The sequence below is a fragment of the Lycium ferocissimum genome, chromosome 11 (assembly GCF_029784015.1).
Source record: "Lycium ferocissimum isolate CSIRO_LF1 chromosome 11, AGI_CSIRO_Lferr_CH_V1, whole genome shotgun sequence".
Lineage (NCBI taxonomy): Eukaryota > Viridiplantae > Streptophyta > Magnoliopsida > Solanales > Solanaceae > Lycium > Lycium ferocissimum.
In genome coordinates, this window is record NC_081352.1 from 44,992,734 (window position 1) to 45,014,875 (window position 22,142).

At 35.3% G+C, this 22,142-nt stretch overlaps 2 protein-coding genes across 3 annotated transcripts; both read left to right on the forward strand.

Moving 5' to 3' along the window:
• The first annotated feature begins 840 nt into the window (after positions 1-840).
• On the forward strand, positions 841-8,520 carry LOC132036568 (histone-lysine N-methyltransferase ATXR2). 2 transcript variants are annotated; one of them, XM_059426926.1, is made up of 15 exons: positions 841-1,029; positions 1,138-1,213; positions 2,183-2,268; positions 2,383-2,732; positions 3,405-3,517; positions 3,625-3,656; positions 3,878-4,020; positions 5,112-5,199; positions 6,055-6,103; positions 6,203-6,257; positions 6,678-6,747; positions 6,831-6,900; positions 7,616-7,692; positions 8,172-8,228; positions 8,341-8,520. In XM_059426926.1, exons 1-15 carry the CDS (start codon positions 946-948, stop codon positions 8,446-8,448), a joined length of 1,458 nt encoding a protein of 485 aa, XP_059282909.1. In that variant the 5' UTR covers positions 841-945; the 3' UTR covers positions 8,449-8,520. The 2 variants fall into 2 exon arrangements, with proteins under 2 accessions (XP_059282909.1, XP_059282911.1); XM_059426928.1 differs by having other exon boundaries at positions 841-1,023.
• A 1,465-nt stretch (positions 8,521-9,985) lies between these two features.
• On the forward strand, positions 9,986-20,757 carry LOC132036169 (uncharacterized). Its single transcript, XM_059426433.1, has 9 exons — positions 9,986-10,563; positions 11,495-11,542; positions 11,655-11,714; positions 13,951-14,034; positions 14,174-14,278; positions 18,162-18,275; positions 18,384-18,484; positions 20,091-20,202; positions 20,354-20,757. Exons 1-9 carry the CDS (start codon positions 10,252-10,254, stop codon positions 20,480-20,482), a joined length of 1,065 nt encoding a protein of 354 aa, XP_059282416.1. The 5' UTR covers positions 9,986-10,251; the 3' UTR covers positions 20,483-20,757.
• Positions 20,758-22,142: the final 1,385 nt, after the last annotated feature.

Consider the following 22,142-nt stretch of genomic DNA (forward strand, 5'->3'; position numbering starts at 1 on the left):
AAAAGAATAGGTAATTTGACTAAACTGCCCCTAATTAATTAGGTATGGGGATTTGATTACATAGCACTTAATAGGGACAAATCTGAAAAAATAAAGTTAATTCTTTCTTGATTTGATAAGTGGATACTTTTTTTACTCAAGAAAAAAAAGACTAAGTAGACACTCTTTTTGATCTAGAGGGAGTAATATTTAAATTAGAAGTTCAAAGTTTGGTTAAAAACCGATCCAAATCGAAAACTGAACCAAACCAATTAAATAAACCTATATTTACTTGAGTTGGGTTTGGTTTGGTTTTAAATTTTTAAAACCGATAATATTTGGTTTGGTTTTGATTTTACTAAAAGCAAACCGAAGGAAAAAACGAACCGAATCGAACCGATAAATATACACACACATATACACACACAATATGTTAATATTTTATAAATACTTTTAAATAATTTATATACCTTTTAAGCAAAATTTTATTCATCTCTAATAGGCCAATGAACTCTATACTTTAAGCCCATTCGTAGAAAGAAATCCATGAATTCAACTAATTTATTCAGAGAAACAACTATGAGAGTTACCTAGATTTATATTTTGATAAACATTTATATTTTGATAAACTTTATTCACTTAATTCAAATCATAAATCCTAAGACATTTTTTCCATAATGCAAGAAAACTATAGCTACCATAATGAAAGGGTAATAACGAATTATAAGTTGAAAAATAATAGTAAAATTCTCTCCTAATTATAGGAAAAAGACATGAAAGAGAGAAATATGTTAGCCTTCTTAAAAATCCAAAAATCCAAAAATCCACTATGACCAAACCAATAAATATATATTATATTTGGCTTGTTCAATTAAGTGGGGGAAACACAGTGTACAGTTCATAAAATAGGAAACGGGGAGAAACGCCGCCATAGCTGCAGCTGCAAATTTGTAAAAACTCCAATCAATGGAAATAATTTGCCCAATCGACCTACAGTTCTCTGACCAAATTGCCACACTTGTCAACCCACCACCTACTCATGAAGTGCAGGCATAAACTCTTTTCTCTTTTTTTTTTCACTTTCTTTTTTGTTTGTTGAAGTTATGGCTAAGTACAAGTGTGTTTTTGTCTGTTAACTGTTTGATAAAATGTTTACAGAAGTATTTTGAAGAACTATTAGCTACCAGACAATGCCACAGCCTCAAAGTTAAACCAACTCCACATTATGGAAAGGGTAATTAATTCTCTTTTTCTTTCATTATTGCTTCTTCAATTTTATATCAACACAATAATTGGACCAAAATGATCCCATGGTAAGTTCAAAATAGCCCTTTAAGCATGTATTGAACAGTTTTGGTCTTTTAAGTTTGTCAAAAATTGACATTTTTAGTTTTCGTTAAATATTTATCAAACTCTATCGAAAAAAGAAAAAATAGAAATTAGTGAGAACTCACATATAGAGGTACACTTTTTGTAATTTTTGATATTTTTTATTTATTTCTAGAGTTTGGTGCAGCTTTTTTATATGTACTTTTTGCTCTTTTTTCGCTTATAGATGTTTAGTGTTTAATGCAGTTTTTGTGTTGCATATTTTAATGTGTGTTTGTGAATGAGTGCTAATTTGTTTCCTTGTTTGTCCATGGGCACGAAAAGAGCAGAATGGATATAGAGGATTCATATAGGTGCACCAACTGGTTTTATATTGAGGCATATTTGATTGATTGATTGTCTAATGTCTGATATGCAACTAAAGTTAATCCCTTGAAGAGGAATTTCAAAATGGGGGTTTGCTTAACCAGAATGAAATTGTACGATTTTTTGGTTTCTGCTGGTCGAATCTGCTAGGAGCATGTATGTAATAGTTACTAAAGTTCAGTACTTTCGTGGGTATTATTAATCAATGAGCATTGTATAGACACCCCAACTAGTTTTCTATTCAGGCGTGTTTGATTGACATTGTCCAATGTCTGATATGCAACTAAAGTTAATCACTAGATGAGGAATTTCAACGCGTGGGTTCGCTTAACCATTTGTTAAGGAATTTTGAAATGTGGTTTTCTTTGCTTACCAAGAACGGAATTGTACTACTTTTTTTTGTTTGTTTTTGCTGGTCTAATCTACTAGTAGCATGTATGTAATAGTTACTAAAGTTCAGTTCTTTTACGGGTTTTATTAATCAATCAACACTATATTGAGATCGCAGGGGTTTATGCTGAGACGGAATTCAAAGAAGAGGACCTTGTATTGAAGGATCAAATGCTTGCTGGTGCCCAACATTCTTCAAATAAGGTTTTGCTGATTGAACTAGCGGCACAGTATCATTTCAAATAATCATCCAACTTTTTGTATTTTTCACTTCTCTCTTGGGTGACATCCTTCACCTTGATCTTTTGCATGTGGCAGGTAGACTGTTTGGTATGTAGTTACTGTTTCTGCTTTATTGGGTCAATAGAACTTCAAATTGGGAGGAAGCTTTATTTAGAACAGCTGGGTGTCTCCCCTAACAATGAGTGTCACATGCAAAAAGATTGTTATAATTCCGATTCATCTGTTGGTGAAGATGATTCTGATGTAGAAGATCAGCAAATCTCTGGAGAATGTTCTTCTAGCCCTTCAAAAGATAAAATTCCTCTCCCCAAGGATATGGTCGAGTCATTGTTTAATGGTGAGATGCAACTACCATATTCCGAGAAGTTCTTATTGCCTCCAGCTGTTCCTTGTCCTGGTGGATGTAAAGAGAACTACTATTGCAGGTAAACATTCTGCCCTTTCCATAGTTTGCATAAAGAAAACATTTTATAATGCAAAGCATCAAAAAAATTATTTTCTACCATAATTAACAGTAACAAGCAAATGAGACCGCATGACATGACATAAGCAGCTTTTGGCACATAATTCGGTCATCTCGTGCCAATTGAAGGGATTTTCTATCTTCATTGTGTTTGAATCTTATCCATTTCATCGGCTACATGGAGGAACACCTCGCATTTTGCTATATGAGAATCATTGTTGCGCAGTTTCAGCTGCCTGAACAGCATTTCTACCATCTAGGACTAGGAGTAGACCTAAAAGCCTTCTTCAAGGTACCTTCTTTTTCTTGCAGCTATTCAGAAAGTTCATGAGGCGGCTGGCAAGCCATATAAACATGTATTTCTGAGGTTATTGCCTCAGCTGCTAAAATTAGAATATCGAACTATTAACTTTAAATGAGAAAACAGATGAACAAATCTTGGTGGTACATTTTCTCTGGTTGTAGCCTTCTGCTATTCAAACTGTTAAATAGTTTTAGGTATTGGACAGCTCTCCCATGAGATGAACTTGTTTTTAACAATGTTTGCTTCTCATCGTACCACCTAACACTTGTTGTCAATTTACTTGACCATCACTACGACTAATTTACTAACCTTATTAAACTTTTTTGGCAGCAATTCTTGTGCCGAGGCTGATTGGGAGTCTTTGCATTCTTTGCTGTGTACGGGGGAGGGATCAAAGTCATTAAGCACAAAGGCGCTTCAGAAATTTATAGAACATGCTAATGGTAAGGTTCTAAGGTGGCTGCTAGCTATTATAGTAGTCTTAGTTCATAACTTGCCTACTCATTTATCTTGTTGTTCAAGCTATTTCGTTTCTGGTTTCTTCTGCCAGATACAAATGACATTTTCCTTCTTGCAGCAAAGGTGAGTCCTTTTCTTTTATTGGTGCAACTTGCCTCTTTCCTATTTTTCTCATGTCTTGCATCTATCTCTTTGCTGTTGTTAACTTTTCATGTCAAACTGCAATTCTTCTTTGGAAAAGTGAGGTACTTATGTGAAGACATAGGCCTCTGTGTTTGTATGTCTTACTACTGGTTGGAAACCTGCTTAAGCAGTTCCTTGCAAACATATTTTTTGTATTATAGGTGATTTCTTTCACCGTCTTAAGATATAGGAAGTTGAAAGAAAGTCGTCATGAGGGAAAAGGGAAGCAGGTTATTTCAGAAAGCATTGATTTTTCTTTACTGGGGGAGGCATGGAAGCCCGTGGCCATGGGATACAAAAGAAGGTACTTAAAACGTTTTTGTTGCTCGTCACAAGTTGCTATAACTGAAGCTTAGCCCGTCTGCGTGGTGATGGCTAATTGCATGACTGCAGAACTTGTAGATATCTCAATCCACTTTATGGACCACTTTTGTTCAAAAATTGATTCATATTCATCTGTTGCAACATAGTGGTGAACAAAAGTATTCTCATCATTGATGGTAACATTGAAGTCGGTAATTATTGAAAATCAAAATAGCTCAAAATTTTGTCTAGTCTCTTGAGGGATTCATCATATTTGGTAATGAAACCATTGGCTCTTTTATTCGTCTTGGCATTCAAGTTTGTGTTGTTTCAATATCTTAGTTATTATCTTAATTTGCAAACTTGACACATCTCTATATTGCTTTAGTTTTGTTTATCAATCCTACAAAATACTATGTCATCTTGAATAAAGAAGCAATATTACTTCTTGTTGCAGACCTAAGATAAATAAGTTAAAAGATTTTCCTCTCTAATAGTTGAGCATGTACATGAGGTGGTTGTACACTTTAATAAGATATTAGAGCCACTTCACGTGTAACCTAAGATGATGGTGGGACAACCCTTAGCAGAAACTTGGAGGTATATATAACACTATAAGCAAATATTGGCAAAACAGGGAAAAATGTTTTGAGTATATAAGGAAACAAGCCTTAAGACCCACTCATGGGTTTTAAAGCATGAGGGTCTAAGCCCAAAGCGGACGGTGTCACTTATGGATTGGGCTATTTGAATCACAATTCAATATATTATCAAAGGAGAAAAGTCCTGGGTTCAAGTCTAATTACTACCCATTAAAATTTTCCATGCGGTCGACCCAGAAAGAAGAATCATGCCAGCACGTGAGAGGGCATGTTGTAGACCTAAGATAAATAAATAATTGTGTTCTCTCTCTTAAGTTTAAACTTTTAGAGGTGTCGCACAATTCAATATTTCTATGCTTGTTGAATATTCTGAGGTAGAGCATAGAGGTTTACCTCGTGTCTCCCTAATGTGAGCAAGGTTGACCAAATTACTCGTGAAAAACTACAAGTAAAGTTTCTCTCACAGTGTGAAGTAACTTCTTTTGTATAGGTGGTGGGATTGCATTGCTTTGCCAGACGATGTTGATGGTTCCGATGAAGCATCATTTAGAATGCAAATAAAGGAGCTGGCATTCACGGTAATCCTCCTTGGTCCGATGTAACCTGCTTGTATTTTAACCATCACTTCAATCTGCTAGTAATGTGCTGAAGTATCTCTAATTTGTCAGCTTCAGCTGCATCGGAGTAGTTTGTCACCTGTGACCTGTCATCAATCATCTATTAAAATTGTAAAATTACCCTCCTTGGGGTGGAAGTTGACTCTATTAGTAGACCAAAAAAAAGGGCCTGCTTCTTTTATTTTGGCTGAAATAGATGAATGCGTTGCAAATCTCCTCTCTTTTATGAGGTCTCTTCCATCTTTTGACCTTCAGGGACCAGTTTCGAGCAGGAAAAACCCGTTTCCCTAATTTTTATTTACATTTCAAGAATAAACTGGTTTTTTCTTCCAGAAGATAATGGAGCTTACTATTCCTAACAATTGATGTGAAAGCTGCATACTACCAACCTCATATGAAATAAATGTGCAAGATACAAAGTATTAACGATCATTAGCTAAAACCACATTAATGAATTTCCATTTTCATTAACTCATGCATCATCAGTTTTCTCCTAAGAATCTAGACTGTTCTGATGTTGCCTGGTGTAAACAGTGTCATTGCCTAATCTGAGCGCCAGCTTTGACAGAAACTACTACTCAATTGCTTTCCAAAAATTTACTAACACTATGGTCTTAATGTAGCGAGACAATTGGAAGAAAAAACTATGTTGTATAAGTCCTGCTTAGGAGTTAATTTTAGGTGCATTTGTCAAAATTCTGTGGTCTCTTGCTGCTTTATACATGAACCTCTGCACCTGCATATTTTGTTCTATATTTATCTGCATTTCATTGGCTTTCTTAACTGAAATTTGATTTATCAGTTTGTATTTTCCAGTCTCTGCAGCTCCTTAAGGCGGCTATCTTTGACGAGGAATGCAAGCCATGTATCCTGATTACTTTTGAATCAATTGACTGCTCCTCTTATCTTTACTTTTATTTTCTGTATTTATGTGGTTCAATATGGAATCCTTGACTCTTAACAGTATTCTCCCTTGAAATATATGGCAATATTATTGGCATGTTTGAGCTGAATAACCTGTAAGTTCTTGATAGATAAACTATCTTCATATTATTTCCAGCATGCATGCAATAAATCTGATGATTGTTTCCCTTTTCTGCAAATCACATACAAAATAAAGTTTTACCTCTTTCTATATTGAATGTCCTAATTTGACTTGGCAAATCTATGTTGCATAACATTTTCTTTAAAATTATTAGGCCTAGAATAATTAAAAGCAGCGGTGAGAAGTGTATAGATAATTTGCTTCTTCTCAGAAGGTGGATATTATTTTGGAATAACCTAAATAACGGATGATGAGCTTGGCACATTTGATTTTTGACTTGTACATTTTCTCTGGCGCACTGCATATTTGTACTCTATTTTATTCTGTTCTTGGTTTATTTTTAAATTTATAAGTTGTTGTGAACTTACTTCTTAAAGCCTTTGCTTGTTAATAGTGATTTGGTGGTAGAGTCACCAGTGGAGGATTACTTTCTATACATTGATGATCTTCCTCTCTCTGAAAAGGTTAAAACCAATTCCTCTATGTGCTTGTGAAGCTTACTAGCATGCAGAAATTTAACAGCATTACTTTTATGATAAATTGTCAGGAAGAGGCTGAGCAAACTACAAAGCCTATCCTGGATGCTCTTGGTGATGACTATTCAATTTGTTGTGAAGGTATGCTATGATTTGTGACCTGAATATCAAGGATGATCTAACTCCTCCACACACACCCCATCACGAGGTCCAAGGTTTTCTCAAGATAAAGTTGTAGTTGGCAGTAAATATATGGTGCCAGGGGTGGAGACAATTTACAATTAGAGATAAATGTGATTACAAGCTTAAAATTTCTGAGTTCTATTTAAAAAGGAGACATCATGGCTGAGAACTTTGCATCTGGCTCTTGCATTCTGTGGCAACCGCTTAGCTGATACGGTGCCTTTTCTCTGAACATCATTTGTTGTTGAGTGGTGCATTGCTTTCTCAATCTGCAACAGACAGATCTCCTTTATATACCATAGGCAATCTTGGAAGTCGTCTGGCAGAAGGGGTAAACTTTTGCTGCCAGCATTTCAATTAATGCAGAAGTTGACAAGGCATGATTAGTAAAAGGGCACATCTTTGCTACCTTCTGGGTGATAAAAAATATAAAACCCAATTTTCTCAATTTTATTAATTTGGAAGTATTTATACATATTCATTGCTTTATTTAGAATAATTAGTTTTGGTAAGGATGTAAGCTGCTGCTGGGAATTGTTTTTTAAAAGTTGTGTGTCTAAATGGTTTCAGTTATTTTCCTTACCATGTCCGCTCTTTACTTTTCTAGTTTTGGTTCTACCTAGTTTTATGTGTATTTATGTGAATCACAATCACAATTGATCTTGGATAACAGGTACTGCATTTTTCCCCTTGCAAAGCTGTATGAACCATTCGTGCAGACCTAATGCAAAAGCTTTTAAGCGAGAAGAGGTATGTTCCGCTATCTGGCATCTGCAAATTGTGCCTTATTCTTTTCTCTCAATGTAAGAACCTCTTCAAATAGGAAGAAAGAACTAGAAGTACAAAGAAGTTGATTACATGCAAAGAAATAAACCCGTTAACTAGATGAAGGATTAGTGAATTTAATTTTCTGCAAGCAGGCAGTGCAGTTGCAACTTGGTTGGGACCTGCTTGCTCCTGTTTCAGTGTTGTTTCTGACTTCTTGAAAGTAGAAAACCTTTTGGACAAATCATTATCTGGACGCATATCCGAAGCAAAGAGCACTGGGCGGAGAGTTATTCTTACATATAATACTTTGAAGAAACCTTAAAGTTCTCTTTTATTTTGTGAAATCTGGCTGAATCTTTATAAGCTATGCTTAAACAAGCTTCAAGTTCTTAACCCTGAACACTTAATCTAGTGAAACATATTTATGTGACGATTGTGAATGTTTGATATTGCATTATTAGGATCGGGATGGCCAAGCAACCATAATTGCTCTCCGACCAATTGCAAAAGGAGAAGAGGTAGCTCTAACTTGTGTTTATACTTACAAATTTAGTGTGTATTCACTTCTTAATACTCTCCGCAGGGCAAGGTATGATTATTCTAACTATCTAACGGTGTTGGTAAATGCAGATAACTATTTCATATATAGAAGAGGACCTTCCTTTTGAAGAGAGACAAGCATCACTCGCAGACTATGGTTTCAGATGTGGATGCTCCAAATGTCTAGAGGAAATTTAATCAAAGATTAAAGGCAGCTTCTTTCAGGGAATGGCCGCAATTTTGGATGATGTCCAGCTAAATTTATAGGCATAATTTTATTCTCATTATCTCGGATGTGTCTGCAACTAGAGCACAATTAATAGAGCTGCTTGCTTTCAGGCTTCATTATTCTTTTTATTACTTTTTCTTCTTTATATGCATCATGAGTTTGTCAAGTATTAACGGGGTGACTAACATGAGTTCCTAGGGTCTACCGGAAACAACCTCTCTACCTTCTAAGATAGGGATAAGGTCACTCTACTCTCCCAAGACCCTACTTTATGAAATTACACTGGGTATCTTGTTATTGTTGTGATTACATGAGTTGGCTATAAATTTGTGCAAAGGTAATGAATACGATGAAAAGGAAACACAATGTTTGGCGGTTTTGTTGGATGTGGGTAGCTAGATAAGCACAACTCCATCTCAACTTAATTCTCAGACGGTCACTCAACTAATTGTAATTATCTTAGAAAGTCTCAGAGCCTGTTTGGATGGGCTTAAAAAAAGCAGCTTATAAGTTAAAAAAAAAAAAAAAAAGTTGGGGTAGGCCAACTTATTTTTTTTGGCTTATAAGTTGTTTTCAATTTTCAGCTTATAAGATGTTTTGAGCTAAGCCAAACAGGCTCAATTATTTTTTTGAGCTTATTTTAAGCACAAAATGACTTTAAGTGGACTAGATAAACACTCAAAAAAATTGAAAACAGCTTATAAGTTATTTTCAGCAACTTATAAGCCAATCCAAACAGGCTCTCAATTTTGTTTTGTAACAGAAAACTCACTCAACTATTGTTATTTCACCTATGAAGTCACTCAACCAATTCAGGCATACTTTCAGTAGATATTGTTGATGTGGACATATTTTTAAGCAAAATCTATAAAGAAATAAAAAGCTATTTATTAACCACTAAATTGACCCCCTTTTTATTTTATCGGAATGAATCGCTTTTATTTTTTAAAATTTTGACTTAAAATTTTTTCACCCAATATCAATTGGAAATATCCCCCGAATTGGTTGAGCGACTTTGTAGTTGAAATGACAATAGTTGAGTGACTTAGGTGAAGTGACAATAGTTGAATGACTTTTCTGTTACAAAATAAAGTTGAGTGACTTTCTCCCGTAATTACCTTTAGTTGAGTAAATTTTGTGTTACGGGTTAAAAACAGAGTGACCAAATTGGATAAATGATTGGGACAAAATTGCAGCCCAACGAAAATAAGGGACCAAATTGTAACTTACTCATAAACACTCTCTCTTTCTTTCGTTCCATCCAAGAAAACTTGACACGCTGGCAAGGTATTGAGGAGTGAAAGCACATAATCCAATCAGATTCTGTTGCCACGTGTCAAAACAAAATCCCGATCGTACAAGTAAGGCACAACAAAATCCCATCGACGGTTACTTTCATTCAAGAAAACAACTGTCCTGGTAAATTGGATAAATGGTTGGGATGAAATTGCAGCCCCAACGAAAATAAGGGACCAAATTGTAACTCACTCATAAACACTTTTTCCTTCGTTCCATACAAAGAAAACTTGACACTCTGGCAAGGTATAGAACAGCGAAAGCACATAATCCAATCAGATTCAGCTGCCACGTGTCAAAACAAAATCCCAACCGTCCAAGTAAGACACAATATAATCCCATCAACGGTTTACATTTCATTCAAGCACAACTAACACCTCCCTGAAAACCAATTTGACTCGAACCCACAAACCCGACCCGACAACAAAACCGCCAAATCCCTCCCCGTTTCCGTTCTCCGTACCGGACCCGACCCGATGGAAACGGATTCGGATCGGCTAGCGGTATCCGGATTCGAGGATTTCGTACGAGTTGATGATGGAGGAATTGTTAGTTCTACTAATTCGGAAGAAGGTTCAGATGAGAGCGTAGTGAATGAAGAAGAGTTAAGAGGACTTGTTAATGAGGTTGTTTCTTCGGTGATCAATCAACAAGAACAAGTTCAACCGTATGAAAGGAAGGTTTTGCCGGTAGAACTTTCTAGAAATGTAATGACGCTTACTTGTGAATCTTCTGCTGAGGGAGGTGTTTGTGATGTCTATGTTGTTGGCACCGCTCATGTTTCTCTGGTAAATTTTCCCCTTTTTCTTCATGTTTCTGCGCTAAATTTTCTTTTTTTTTCTTTCGTGTTTCTGCGGTAAATTTTCATTTTTCTGAGGTAAATTTTCGTGTTTTTTGTTTTTTTTTCGTTTTCTACGGTAAATTTTCGTGTTTTTCTTCATGTTTCTGCGGTAAATTTTCATGTTTTTCTTCATGTTTCTGAGGTAAATTTTCGTGTTTTTTTTTTTGTTTTTATTTCGTGTTTCGGCGGTAAATTTTCGTTTTCTTCATGTTTCTGCGGTAAATTTTCGCGTTTTTCTTCATGTTTCTCAGTTTCTGTGGTAAATTCTCGCCTTTTTCTTCATGTTTTTGTGGTAAAATTTCGCCTTTTCTTTCGTACTTTTGACAGCTTTGATTGACTTTTCGAGAGTCAAACTACATAGACTTTGATAACATTTTAAGATGTATTTTTTTCATCATATTAATATTAGAAGAATTGCAACTTATAGTATTTTTCGTGTGGTTTTCGAATGTCTAAATTTTTATTTTAAAAATATTGAATTAATCTAATTCAATTTAGCTCCGAAGATTAGTCAAATTGACTCTTGAAAAGCGAAAACCTGATAAGTAAAAGTGAAGGGAGGGAGTAGTAAGAATTGAATTTAGACGGTAAGATATTGATTTTGTAAGAAAAAATTATATTGAAGCTTGGATTTTAAGGCATAATATTTAATATGGATCAATTATATTCCTCAAATGGTTTGCATCCAGTGCGTGGCCATTTATGGCTCATATTGGCAACTTTTTTAATCAGTCAGATCATGTTAAAGGAAGAGTTGATATAGAACAGAATGAGTTATCTTTACTTAGGAAAGAAAAAAAAAGGAAAAACAAAGAAGAAGAATTGAATGAGTTATAGAGGGTTGTATAATCACATAAGTTTTCCATGCATGGTCACAGGATTCCTGCAAAGACGTCGAAGCCGTGATCAGTTTTTTGAAACCCCAGGTGCTTCTTCTGACTTTGTATTAGTCGGTAGCAGCCAGCTTTATCTACCTCTTTCCTTCTCTCTTACACTTCCATGCTCAAGTCTTTGTTGATTCTGGATTACTGATGATAGGTTGTTTTCTTGGAGATATGCTCAGGTCGTGTGGCTATACTTACACCTCATAATTTAAAGGTCGGACTTTCATCTCTGACATATATATTTATCCTTCTCCAGATAACTTTATCGGAACGAGTTGCTGTTGGATCAAGCAAAACATGAAGTTTCTATATTTTCAGTTTTCTTATACCATGTAAAGAAGTTTTCTCTGTTAGTTGTTTTTCTTCTAGAAATTTTACTAGTTTTCAATTTGATACAGACTGGTTGTGTGCTTTCGGTATCTTTTGACTTCGCTCTATAATTCAGTCCAATTGTTTGCATTCTCAAGTGCAAGGAACCTACTTTGGTTGTCTAAGGAACCTACTTTGGTTGTCTATTTTTTATTGCGCTTTGGTGCTTCAAGTATTTAGTCATAATTGGGGATCCTTTTATTTCTTTGATCGTTTATTGGGGATCCTTTTTTATTTTTAAATAACAAGAAAAGATCTGTTAGAAAAGTAATCAAGGTCCAAAAATTTCTTGAATGGGGAAAAGGAGATTTTCTCTGTGTACCATAGGATTTCTAGTAAAACCTCTTTTTTAAGTCAAAGCATTGTTTGGTGGCACTACTAATACTGGGAATGGGAAGTGATTGAGGAATTTCTTCACAAATTGTACAAGTGGCCAATATATGTGAAGTGGAAGATAGGATGGCATGGAGGGCAGGGAAGGTAAAGTCATTTATGGAAAGTTTGTAATTTAAGGAGTTAATAGGCACTGAGGATAGGAGTGAGGTTTTGAAGAAAGTATGGAGTAATAAAGCACCGAAAAAAATAACTTTCTTTACTTGGTGCCCATATGAATTGCACTAATAATGATGATAGTTTAAGAAAGAGGAGGAGAACTATGGTGAGTTAGTGTTTTTCTAGAAGGAAGAGGGGAGGATACTCTATACTTATTATTTCATTTTAAGTATACAGCACGTCTGGGGTCTTGCACCACCTTTGTTCGTTGTGGCTTTGGTGATGCTGAGAATGATGACAAGGACAACCAGTTTGAGATTGCATGACATTAGCAAGGAGAAGACCATTTATGTACTTTTCACAGATTATTTGCTTCATGCATTTTTCCCGGTGTAAAGAGAGGATGCTGGTGTGTATCGATTTGATAGTTATGGTTGAACCAATCAGTCGTATGCAATACTTTTTTTTTCATAACAGTGGCGGCTGGGCCAAGGCGCGCACCTCGACTATTCCACTGGTACTCTCGACCTCCCACACCAACACAAGAACCGGGTAACTCTGGCCATCAATACTCAGGCAGTCGAGAAAAAATCACCTAGTGTTTTCTGTCTGTACTAAGATTTGAAGCCTGGTCTCCAAGGTTTACAGCCACTCCATTAACCACTAGCCCACACTCTTGGGTATTATATATAGTACCTTTGATATAATTTTGGTGTTTTATTAAGTAAATGAACTTGATTTATCAAAATAATAAAGCTACTCCTATAATGTCCTATGTAAGAGTTAAAGAAGTGGAATAAGTTGAATTAGCATTAAATACATAAGTATTTCTATCTTTTTTACTTTAGTTACCTAAACCATGGAATTGATCCTTTATATGAGTCTGCCCCATCCATAGATCTTTGTGCATCCCCAAGTATAAAATGAGTTTTACAGGAGAGCCCACCCTGAAGTTTTCTATTTGGCCAAAGATAAATTTTGTTTCCACACACCTATCCGGTACGAACATGATACTGACTTTGTGCACCATGAATATTAAGATCCTATTTTGCATGTACCACTCTTCTCGATAACATTCTTCCTTTGTAAAAATCAATCAACACCATCACTTGAACAGAAGAACTTGTTGCGCGCTTTTAGTGGCATAACCAACTTAATCCGATAATAAATTGAAGAACTAAGAGGTCCTATCAGTAAAATATACTACAATTAATAAAGCTAAAAATGATTTATGTAATTGCCAGTAGACATTGATAGGAATTTATAGTTTGGGCACTAAAGTCGAGGACTTTTTTTTTTTTCAAACACTTATATGGTGCGACTCTTATCCTGGGATTTTAAATATGAATCCCCTTGGATTCAAATAGTCCCTTATATTAGGATTAGTATAAAAGAAAGTTTAGGACGAGTGTTGCTGCCGTACCTTTAGGCATCAAGGATGCAATGAGATCAGTCGATCCATACCTCCTGATTTAACCTTGTTACCCCAAACCACCACTGTACAGTATGAGATGATATTGCTGGTCTTCATCTTTCACTTCTTTGGATTTAATTTCTAATACTCCCACTCCCACTCCTAATTGTGTCAGGTACCATCTATGGGGGAAATGATGGATATGTGGAAGAAAAATCAAAATCTATTTGGGATAGTCTATAGCTGGTTTCTTGCTAAGGTATCATTCTAAATGTGTCATCTATGGTTTTGAAATTTTACTTTACTTCCTGAAGTATAGTGGCATCTCTTATTCCCCTCTCTATCTCTTGTTTCATTGGTGGCATGTGGATAATTAATTGGATTTCTTCATGTGTTAGGTTGCTAACCAGCTTGAGGTTGTGCCTGGAGCTGAGTTTCGTGTGGCCTATGAAGAAGCAATGAAGTATGGGGGAAAGGTGATACTTGGTGACCGCCCTGTGCAAGTAAGATACTTTGGATAATTCGAACATTTTAAGATATTGAGTTAAATTTTGTGATTCGCTCTATGATGTCTTAAGTTTGTCAAGTGTGTAGCAATTCTCTGGTGGAATTACATCAAAACTTAAAACATATCCCTAGTGATCATGATCAAAATCGGTGTTGCTTTTATTTTTATTTTTAGGGAATGTCAGAACTAAAATGAAGTATGGAATCCTCCGTTACGTCTGCTGGTCTCATGCTGTAGATGATACAATTGGAAAAAAAAGTAATTTAGTGTCATATAATATAATTTGCTTCTGTACTAGATCTATTAACTGCCAAAAGTGATCTACATATAGAGGTTTTTGCTTTTACCGGAAGAATGCTGTGTGTACCGTTTTTGGCATTGTTGCTTCATTGGGGATTTACTAATTTTGGGGGTTTACAGTTACGACAGTCTAGCAGATACTTCTTGATGTTTAGAAGATCTTATGGATCTATCTCAAAATGACACTATTTACTGATTTTCAAGCAGTATGGTATCTTTTAATTGGTATTAACTCTCTGTCGGGTCATAGTTATTCTGCTTTTTGTCATAAACTTTGCTAGTATCCAATGCCCGTTGCCCGATACCCAACTGATAGTACGTTTGCACCTTCAAATATCAAAACTTTCTTCTTTTGATTGAAAAAGAAAAAAAGGATGCTACTCTGTCCGTCACATCATTGTTGTCCTTCTTGATTCCTAAGCGTCTGACAAAAATTTAACTGGAAACAAATATCAAAACTTTTCATGTAAGTTGATATACATAAATTGAAGTCTAATATTTGACTTAAAGTTAGTCAAGTTAAAAAAAAAAAAAAAAATGAATAGGATTAAAATAACGGGGGCAGAGAGAGTATAAACCATCAGTAAATACAACAACATACTTAGTGTGATCCCACAAGCGGGATCTAGGGAGGGTGGGATGTACGCAGACTTTACCTCTACCTTGTGTAAGGTAGGGAGGTTGTTTCCGATAGACCCTCGGCTCAAGAAAAGCGTTTTCAAAACAGGTTTAAAAAATAGAGGTGCATAATATTTTCCATAAATATAACCCCAACACCCTTGGTAACTACTATCATATCTCCTAATGGCTTTCTCCAGCAGTTCATTTGTGTCCCAAATTCTAGTTTATGTCAAGTTTGATAATACGTACTATCCAACTCAATAATTTGGCTTTTCCAAAGACTTCAGGATTAACGAGCACAAAACCGGTGTGTAAAAACTAAACCCTTCGTGCTTGTCAAAGATAGTATAAAAGATTGCTTGCCGAACCCCGAGGGATTAGGATAATTCTATGCTTATTGAGAATGCTTAATTACTATTGAGAAATCCAATGATTGGTGGAAAGTCGATAATTTTTTCTATTAATTAAAAATAACTCGAACAAGAAGTAATGGATGCACTTCAAACAGACGAGTATATAATTCAGGTATAATGAATAAGCAGGAGTCAAGAATCCACCTATTGAATAACTAGCGATTATGATCACCTTTCACCAACCTTCATTAAAGTATGAATGTTTCTTGCGAATACATTCAATAATTCTAATCCTTTCTAATAAAAGTTACCAGTTTCAAAAAAATTCTAATCCTTTCTAATAACTTCACTCCTTCTGGTTATACAATTAATATAAAGAACAATATGTATAAAGATATGAAAATAGTGTTCAATAATTCCATATATATAGAAAAATATAGTCTTCTTTCGAATTGTGTGACAATTCTCGAGTTTATTACTAATTCCTTCTCGCGAACAGAATTAATATTCAACCGAAGAATGTCCTACAACAAATTGAAACAATGGAGAAATTGAATATCTCTTAAATTAATGAAGCAATAACTCCTCAAGAATCAATTGAACACATGAGATAAAAGGTAAAGTAATCACTAATCAGATAATAGGTTTCATCCAAACTCAACTAAAGAAGAGTTGCTCCGTACACAGAGAAAAATTAACCATGACTATATTAAACATCAACGAGTTCATGGTCCAGGAGAATAAAAGAGAAGATGAATCTCCAAACTCTCATGAAAACATTGGGATCTTCCATTTCTGTTCTCTCTTATTTTCACCAAAAGCTATCTCTCGCCGTCCGTAGTCGCCCCCGAGCTTCCTCCGAAGATCCCTTTTATATCCCTCGCTCAACCCTAGTAATTAAAATTCTTAAAATTTGCATTCAGGTCGCGCCGTCGAAGCTGTCTAAACTCAGTTTGACGGACGGGGCTGCTTAACAAGTGTTGACAAGCGGTGCAACGCCCAAAACTTGACAGTTTTGACTGTCGGGGCTGTTTAGTGCACGACGATTCTTGAACCAATTTTTCTTCATTTCTTGAACCTCTTTTGCTTGAATCTTGTGTATTTCCTCCTTATCTCCTTCATTGCATATCTATCATCAAAACAACACAAATATGTGAGGAATAAATACACATATAAATGTGACATGCTTGTTATTATTTTTTATATATTGCTTCTTTACCATCCTTAATATTCAGGGAGTATAAACATTTTCTTTAACCAAGTCTTGTAATTACTTTTCTTCGTAATTTTTTTCAAACATGTTTTTGGAAGTGTTTTCAATGTAATTTCTTAAGTGTATAATTTTACTTCCAGAAAATAAATCAAATATTCAAAATTGACCAAAAAGATGCAGTATTTAATCTAATGGAATTGGAGCTGTAATAAGATATACAGTTTCTTGATACTTTAGTGCTCTTGCGGGACTGCAATTACTTTTTCTGTTTTGTCGTGTTTTGCAAGTAGGAAAAAAACATATTTATAGTTCCTGCTCAATGTGTTGTTTTCTTGTAAATGTGAAACCACTTTTTCATTTATTTTACTTTAGGATAAATTACACTAAACAACCATGTGATATGACTCGATTATAGACACTCCTGCAGTATTTTAAAATCAAACATTTGCCCTTTATACTATGAAAATCCTACACAGATACTAGGTTGTTAATTTTTTAGTTTTGAGAATCAATTGGACTTTATCCTGATCCTTTGACATCCGCTCATCTTAGTTCCCGATGTATATACGTTCTAAGTGTATTAAAATACAATTACTAAAAGGAAAATTACAATTACAAGAAAAAAGTTCATAGGTATTTAACTTTAAGGAATCTAAGTTGCTAAACATTCTGTTAAAAAATTTGGTTCACACCTTTGATTAAAAAAAGAATAAATATTTTTGGGAATATGCATCTTTCAAACCTCTTAAATAGGAAACGACCACATATAAGCTTAATAAAATATACCAATTATTAGCAATAACTTTTTGGTATTTTAAACATATAAGACATTAGTATTTTATTGTATAGGAATCTCTCATTTTTATTTGTCTTACAATTTATTATTCCACTTCAAACTATCCTTAATTTACTTAGATGAATGTTCCTTTGTGTAAGATTTTCAGTATATAAGGGGTTTAATCTTTTTAGTAAAAATAGCAATAACATATTTCTGTTTGTGTATGATTTCCATAGTATATGGGATGTAAGTGCTTGATTTTAAAATACAGGGGATTTATACGCAATAGGGGTATATGATGTTTGAAAGAGCCGAGGTAAGGTCTGCGTACACTCTACCCTCCCCGGACCCCACTTTGTGGGATTAAACTTTTGTGGGATTACACTAGGTATGTTGTTGACTCATACTATAGGGGTGTCTGTAATTTACCCTTTATTTTATTGAAGTAGTTTCATCTATTTATTTATTGAGTAGATTTCTCTTCTTGTTAGTTCTAAACTTCAGCTTCAAACCTGGTCCTTAATCCTTGTCTGTTAGGCCACGACCATAATGACTCAAATTATGCAGTTCAGTTTTTTTACTAACCTTTCAATTTTACCAATTTTTTGAGCAGATAACATTGCGAAGAACATGGGCAGCAATGCCGCTTTGGCACAAAACAAAATTCTTGTTCTCTTTATTATTCCAAGCATTATTTTTACCAAAGCCAGAAGATCTCAACAAGATGGTAGGATTCCTTGGATAATAGTATTTGTGGTTGCTCCTCTCTGCATATTGGTTTTGTGAAGAATATTGTAAGTTACTTACACGATATTGAACTTCTGCTGTTGAGCAGCTGAAGGAAATGGATGACATCGACATGTTGACTCTTGTAATTCAGGAAATGAGCAAGCACTTCCCCACTCTTTGGACTACCCTAGTTCATGAACGAGATCTGTAAGCGCCTCTAACTTACATACAACCCACTATGCTTGTGATTAAAATTCTCTTCTGGCCCTACCTCTCCACCCTCACTCCATCTCCTTCTGTCTGTACGGCCAAAATTTGTTGTGCTGCCTGCCTTAGTTTTATGCTATTTATTGTTTCCTTAACTGGCTTGTATCTAAAAGCAGACACGTGTTTTTAAGTCCTGGCCAGTGTTACATCAGATATACAGAGCTTGTTGCATATAAGTCCTCCAAAATAAAACTCAGAAAATAATCTGATTGGTTACTCCACATACTCGAAAGTAAGTTATGTGTCTAGCTATCTGACTTTCTACACGTAGTTCGATACTAATAGAATCTGCAATATTATGTATGGAGGTGGCCGATTTTGGTTTAATAATGCATGGAACAATGAGTATACATTTAATTATAGGCTTTTGGGAAAAGTAGCTTCACATATATTGGTGTTAGTTGCTTGTAAGGTCGAAGTGAAAAGGAAATGTAGATAGGAGTAACTTAATATGTGTTACTCTGCAAGTGTAAAAGGCGCCAAAGTAGTGCTCTATTTTGCAGCGCTGCTCTGTCAATTTTTCTGATGAGTAGAATTTTCTCAACCAGTTCTTGATCTCAATGTGTTGGTATAATCGTCAGTTATTGCGTATCATATCATTTGTTCAGTTCCAGTTTTCTTAACTAAAAGCAAGCATTTTTATAGTACCTCCTCAGGCTTAAATAGAATTTCCATTTTGATGGCAAGAAAAACTCCAGGAAGTTAGAGTAGAAATTAGCATGAGAAAGTATGCTAAGTTAGTCAACTGAATTAACACGCTGATTTAATTAAAATAGAAACTCCGTCCTATGTTGTTAATTGTGAGCAATGTCTGGTCAATAATTTGCCTAGTGGAAAAGAAAGACTTCTTGTATCAAATTTTTTATCATATAGTTTATTGTCCTTTGATTCCTGCTACTATATATTGTTTTCTTGTACTTCGATTATCTTATTTATCTGTGGTAGCTATTGCTCCTCTTTTTTTAGACTGCTTTACCATGGCTTTTTCGCTTTCATTAGTTTCATTTTCATAGTGCTTTGAACTGCTTGTGCTTAACTGACCTTTTTTCGTCATGTTTTCTCTTGAGCCGAGGGTCTTTCGAAAACAGCCTCCCTATCTTCCGAGGTAGGGGTAAGGTCTGCGTACACTTTACCCTCCCCAGACCCCACATTGTGGGATTTCACTGTGTATGTTGTTGTTGTAATGTTGGATTACGTGTACCACTGTCAAGGGGTAGGTTTTGGGGTGAGACAGTCCAGTATAAATGAAATATTTCATGATGTGTTTGTTGCGACTTTTGCTAACAAGATATGGTTTTAGCTTAATTCACTAGTATTCAACTGCCTGAGTTTTTGTAACTGCAAATAAGCTCCACATGCTCTACTGTACATATGTTTCAAATATTACTATGTGTCCATTCAAATACAGGAGATTTATGGTAATTTTGGTCTTCCTGGCAATCTTTGAAGGATGACAGTGAACATGACACTTCTGTTTGAGGTTTGATGATATTACAAATACTGTCTAACAAATGTTAGAAATCTGTCTCTCTTTGTCCTTCCACAGGTTCATGTCATCAACATTACTAAGTGTTGCCAGTGCACACAATTCTGTTGTAGCAGTTGTTGGCATGGGTCACCTGCCAGGAATCAAGAAGAACTGGAAACAACCCATTGAGGTGATAGAAAAGTTGTTGCAAGTGTAGTTAGAACTGATGATTCCTCCTGTACATTGCAAAGCATTTGGAAGCAGTTCTTTGGCTTTTCCATCTGCTTTTGAACCTCTTACCTATTTGTTGATGATTCTTTGTTTATAATTCGCTGCCACAGGTTAAGGAACTACTCACAATTCCTTCACAGAAACCTGCCATCTCTGTCACAAGAATCTTGTCAACACTCGGAATTGCAGTCGCAGGCGTGGCCATAATATCTGGCATTTATACTTCAATCAAGAAATAACATCAGTGGATCAGATTTAAATGTCTTCTTTCATGTATTTTAGAGGTCATACGTGTTTTTTACGTTTAGGTGCTGAGATCAGACATTCAACTCTAAACTGTCCTGCTCTAGGAAATGGGAAATCGTTGTTTTTTGCAAAATTTCCTGGGAAGAAGATGGTAAGCCAAACTGGACCATGAAAAAGGGTCTTTTAAGTTCTTGAACAGCGACAGGAGTAAAGATGCTAAAATTTGGCCCAACTCTTTTTATTTCTCTAAATTCAGTTGATCACTCTATCATCTCTCTCCAGTATCACACTTACTTCTCTACACATTTCCCGCTGCACACATTCTTTAATCTGATGTTGGTCATATTTCCATTGTTTAGCCATCAATGTGTCAGGCGTCATAGTTATTGGTGGTTTTCTCGGGTGAAATGGGAGATATTAAGCGAATCAAATCCTAACAGATGCTCCATAGACGACGTGACAGATCCGTTGGACGCTTTGGGATGATAACAACCCTCCTTTGAGGGCTTCATATGAGCAAGATAAACGCGAAAGAGGTGAGGAAGAAGCTCTAACTCTCGGCTAACATCTAAAACTGGTTTGCCTTGCAGTTTCTAGTTATTCAGCCATGTCTTTTCATGGTTGCAACTTTACCGACTAATAGCTATAATCAGAGGCGAATTTAAGTATAAATTTTGAATCACGTGAACACATGATCATTCGACTAAACTCAATATATTATGTGTATAATTCTGAAAATATATCTAATATTAACTGAAGGAACTCATGGTCCAACCAGGCCGAGTGGAGCACTGGTGAGGGGCTGTGTTTATTTCCTCAAGTTCCCGGGATCGAATTTGAGCTCCTGCACGTTTTATGCTTCTTCTTTTTTTTCTAAAGCAGCCTTTTAACTTTTTTTATATTATTCTATATCCTTTTTCTTCTATAATTCTAATTCTTCAAAAGTAAAAAACGTGTTTTTTTTATATTACATCTAATAACTTTTTTTTTTCCTTTATTTCTAACTTTTCCTCTATTTGAACTCAAGTCACTCGTGCATTAAGCCATAATATGCCTACTTAGATAACTAGATTGGATAGCGACAAAGAACTACTAGGTATCAATTTTGTAAGCCACAAATTTTAATGTGGAAAGAGAAATCTCTGATCCGTCATAATTTTTAGTAAATTTTTATCAAGGATTAAGTAGAACTCTATAGCTTGTTTCTATGGAGTTATAGTTCAACATTTGCAACCTTACTTGATCCATCCTCATGCACAATCCAAAAGTTGGTCATTTCTGCATATATCCTGCTTTTAATGACTCATATTTTTCATTTTTGTTTCCAATATTTTTCATTAAAGATCTCGTCTTCGTCTGAGTTTCAAGGTAATTCAATTCTTGCCAAGCTGATCCTATGTTTTCAGTGGCAGTAGAGTTGCTTCGCAGATGATTAAGTCCAAACTTGAGTTCCTAGATTTTTCAAGTACAAAGTCACCGTCTTTATGTACGTGTTTGTACACATTTAAGTACTTACATAGCTAAGTTATTCAAGGTAAAATGAAGCTTTTAGGAACAAAGTTGGAGCAGTGCTCAACTTTTAAAAACTCAGGAACTGTTGGTGATAATGTATTCACGTGCCCCAATTTAACACCTAAAATCGCCCATGCGTGA

Excerpts from the sequence above, each read along its gene's own strand:
- LOC132036169 (XM_059426433.1), top strand. The coding sequence starts at position 10,252 with ATGGAAACGGATTCGGATCGGCTAGCGGTATCCGGATTCGAGGATTTC. Across the intron at positions 11,715-13,950 it reads TTACACCTCATAATTTAAAG|GTACCATCTATGGGGGAAAT; the intron begins GTCGGACTTTCA and ends TAATTGTGTCAG. Across the intron at positions 18,276-18,383 it reads CAGAAGATCTCAACAAGATG|CTGAAGGAAATGGATGACAT; the intron begins GTAGGATTCCTT and ends GCTGTTGAGCAG.
- LOC132036568 (XM_059426926.1), top strand. The coding sequence starts at position 946 with ATGGAAATAATTTGCCCAATCGACCTACAGTTCTCTGACCAAATTGCC. Across the intron at positions 6,748-6,830 it reads ATCTTCCTCTCTCTGAAAAG|GAAGAGGCTGAGCAAACTAC; the intron begins GTTAAAACCAAT and ends ATAAATTGTCAG. Across the intron at positions 8,229-8,340 it reads CAATTGCAAAAGGAGAAGAG|ATAACTATTTCATATATAGA; the intron begins GTAGCTCTAACT and ends TGGTAAATGCAG.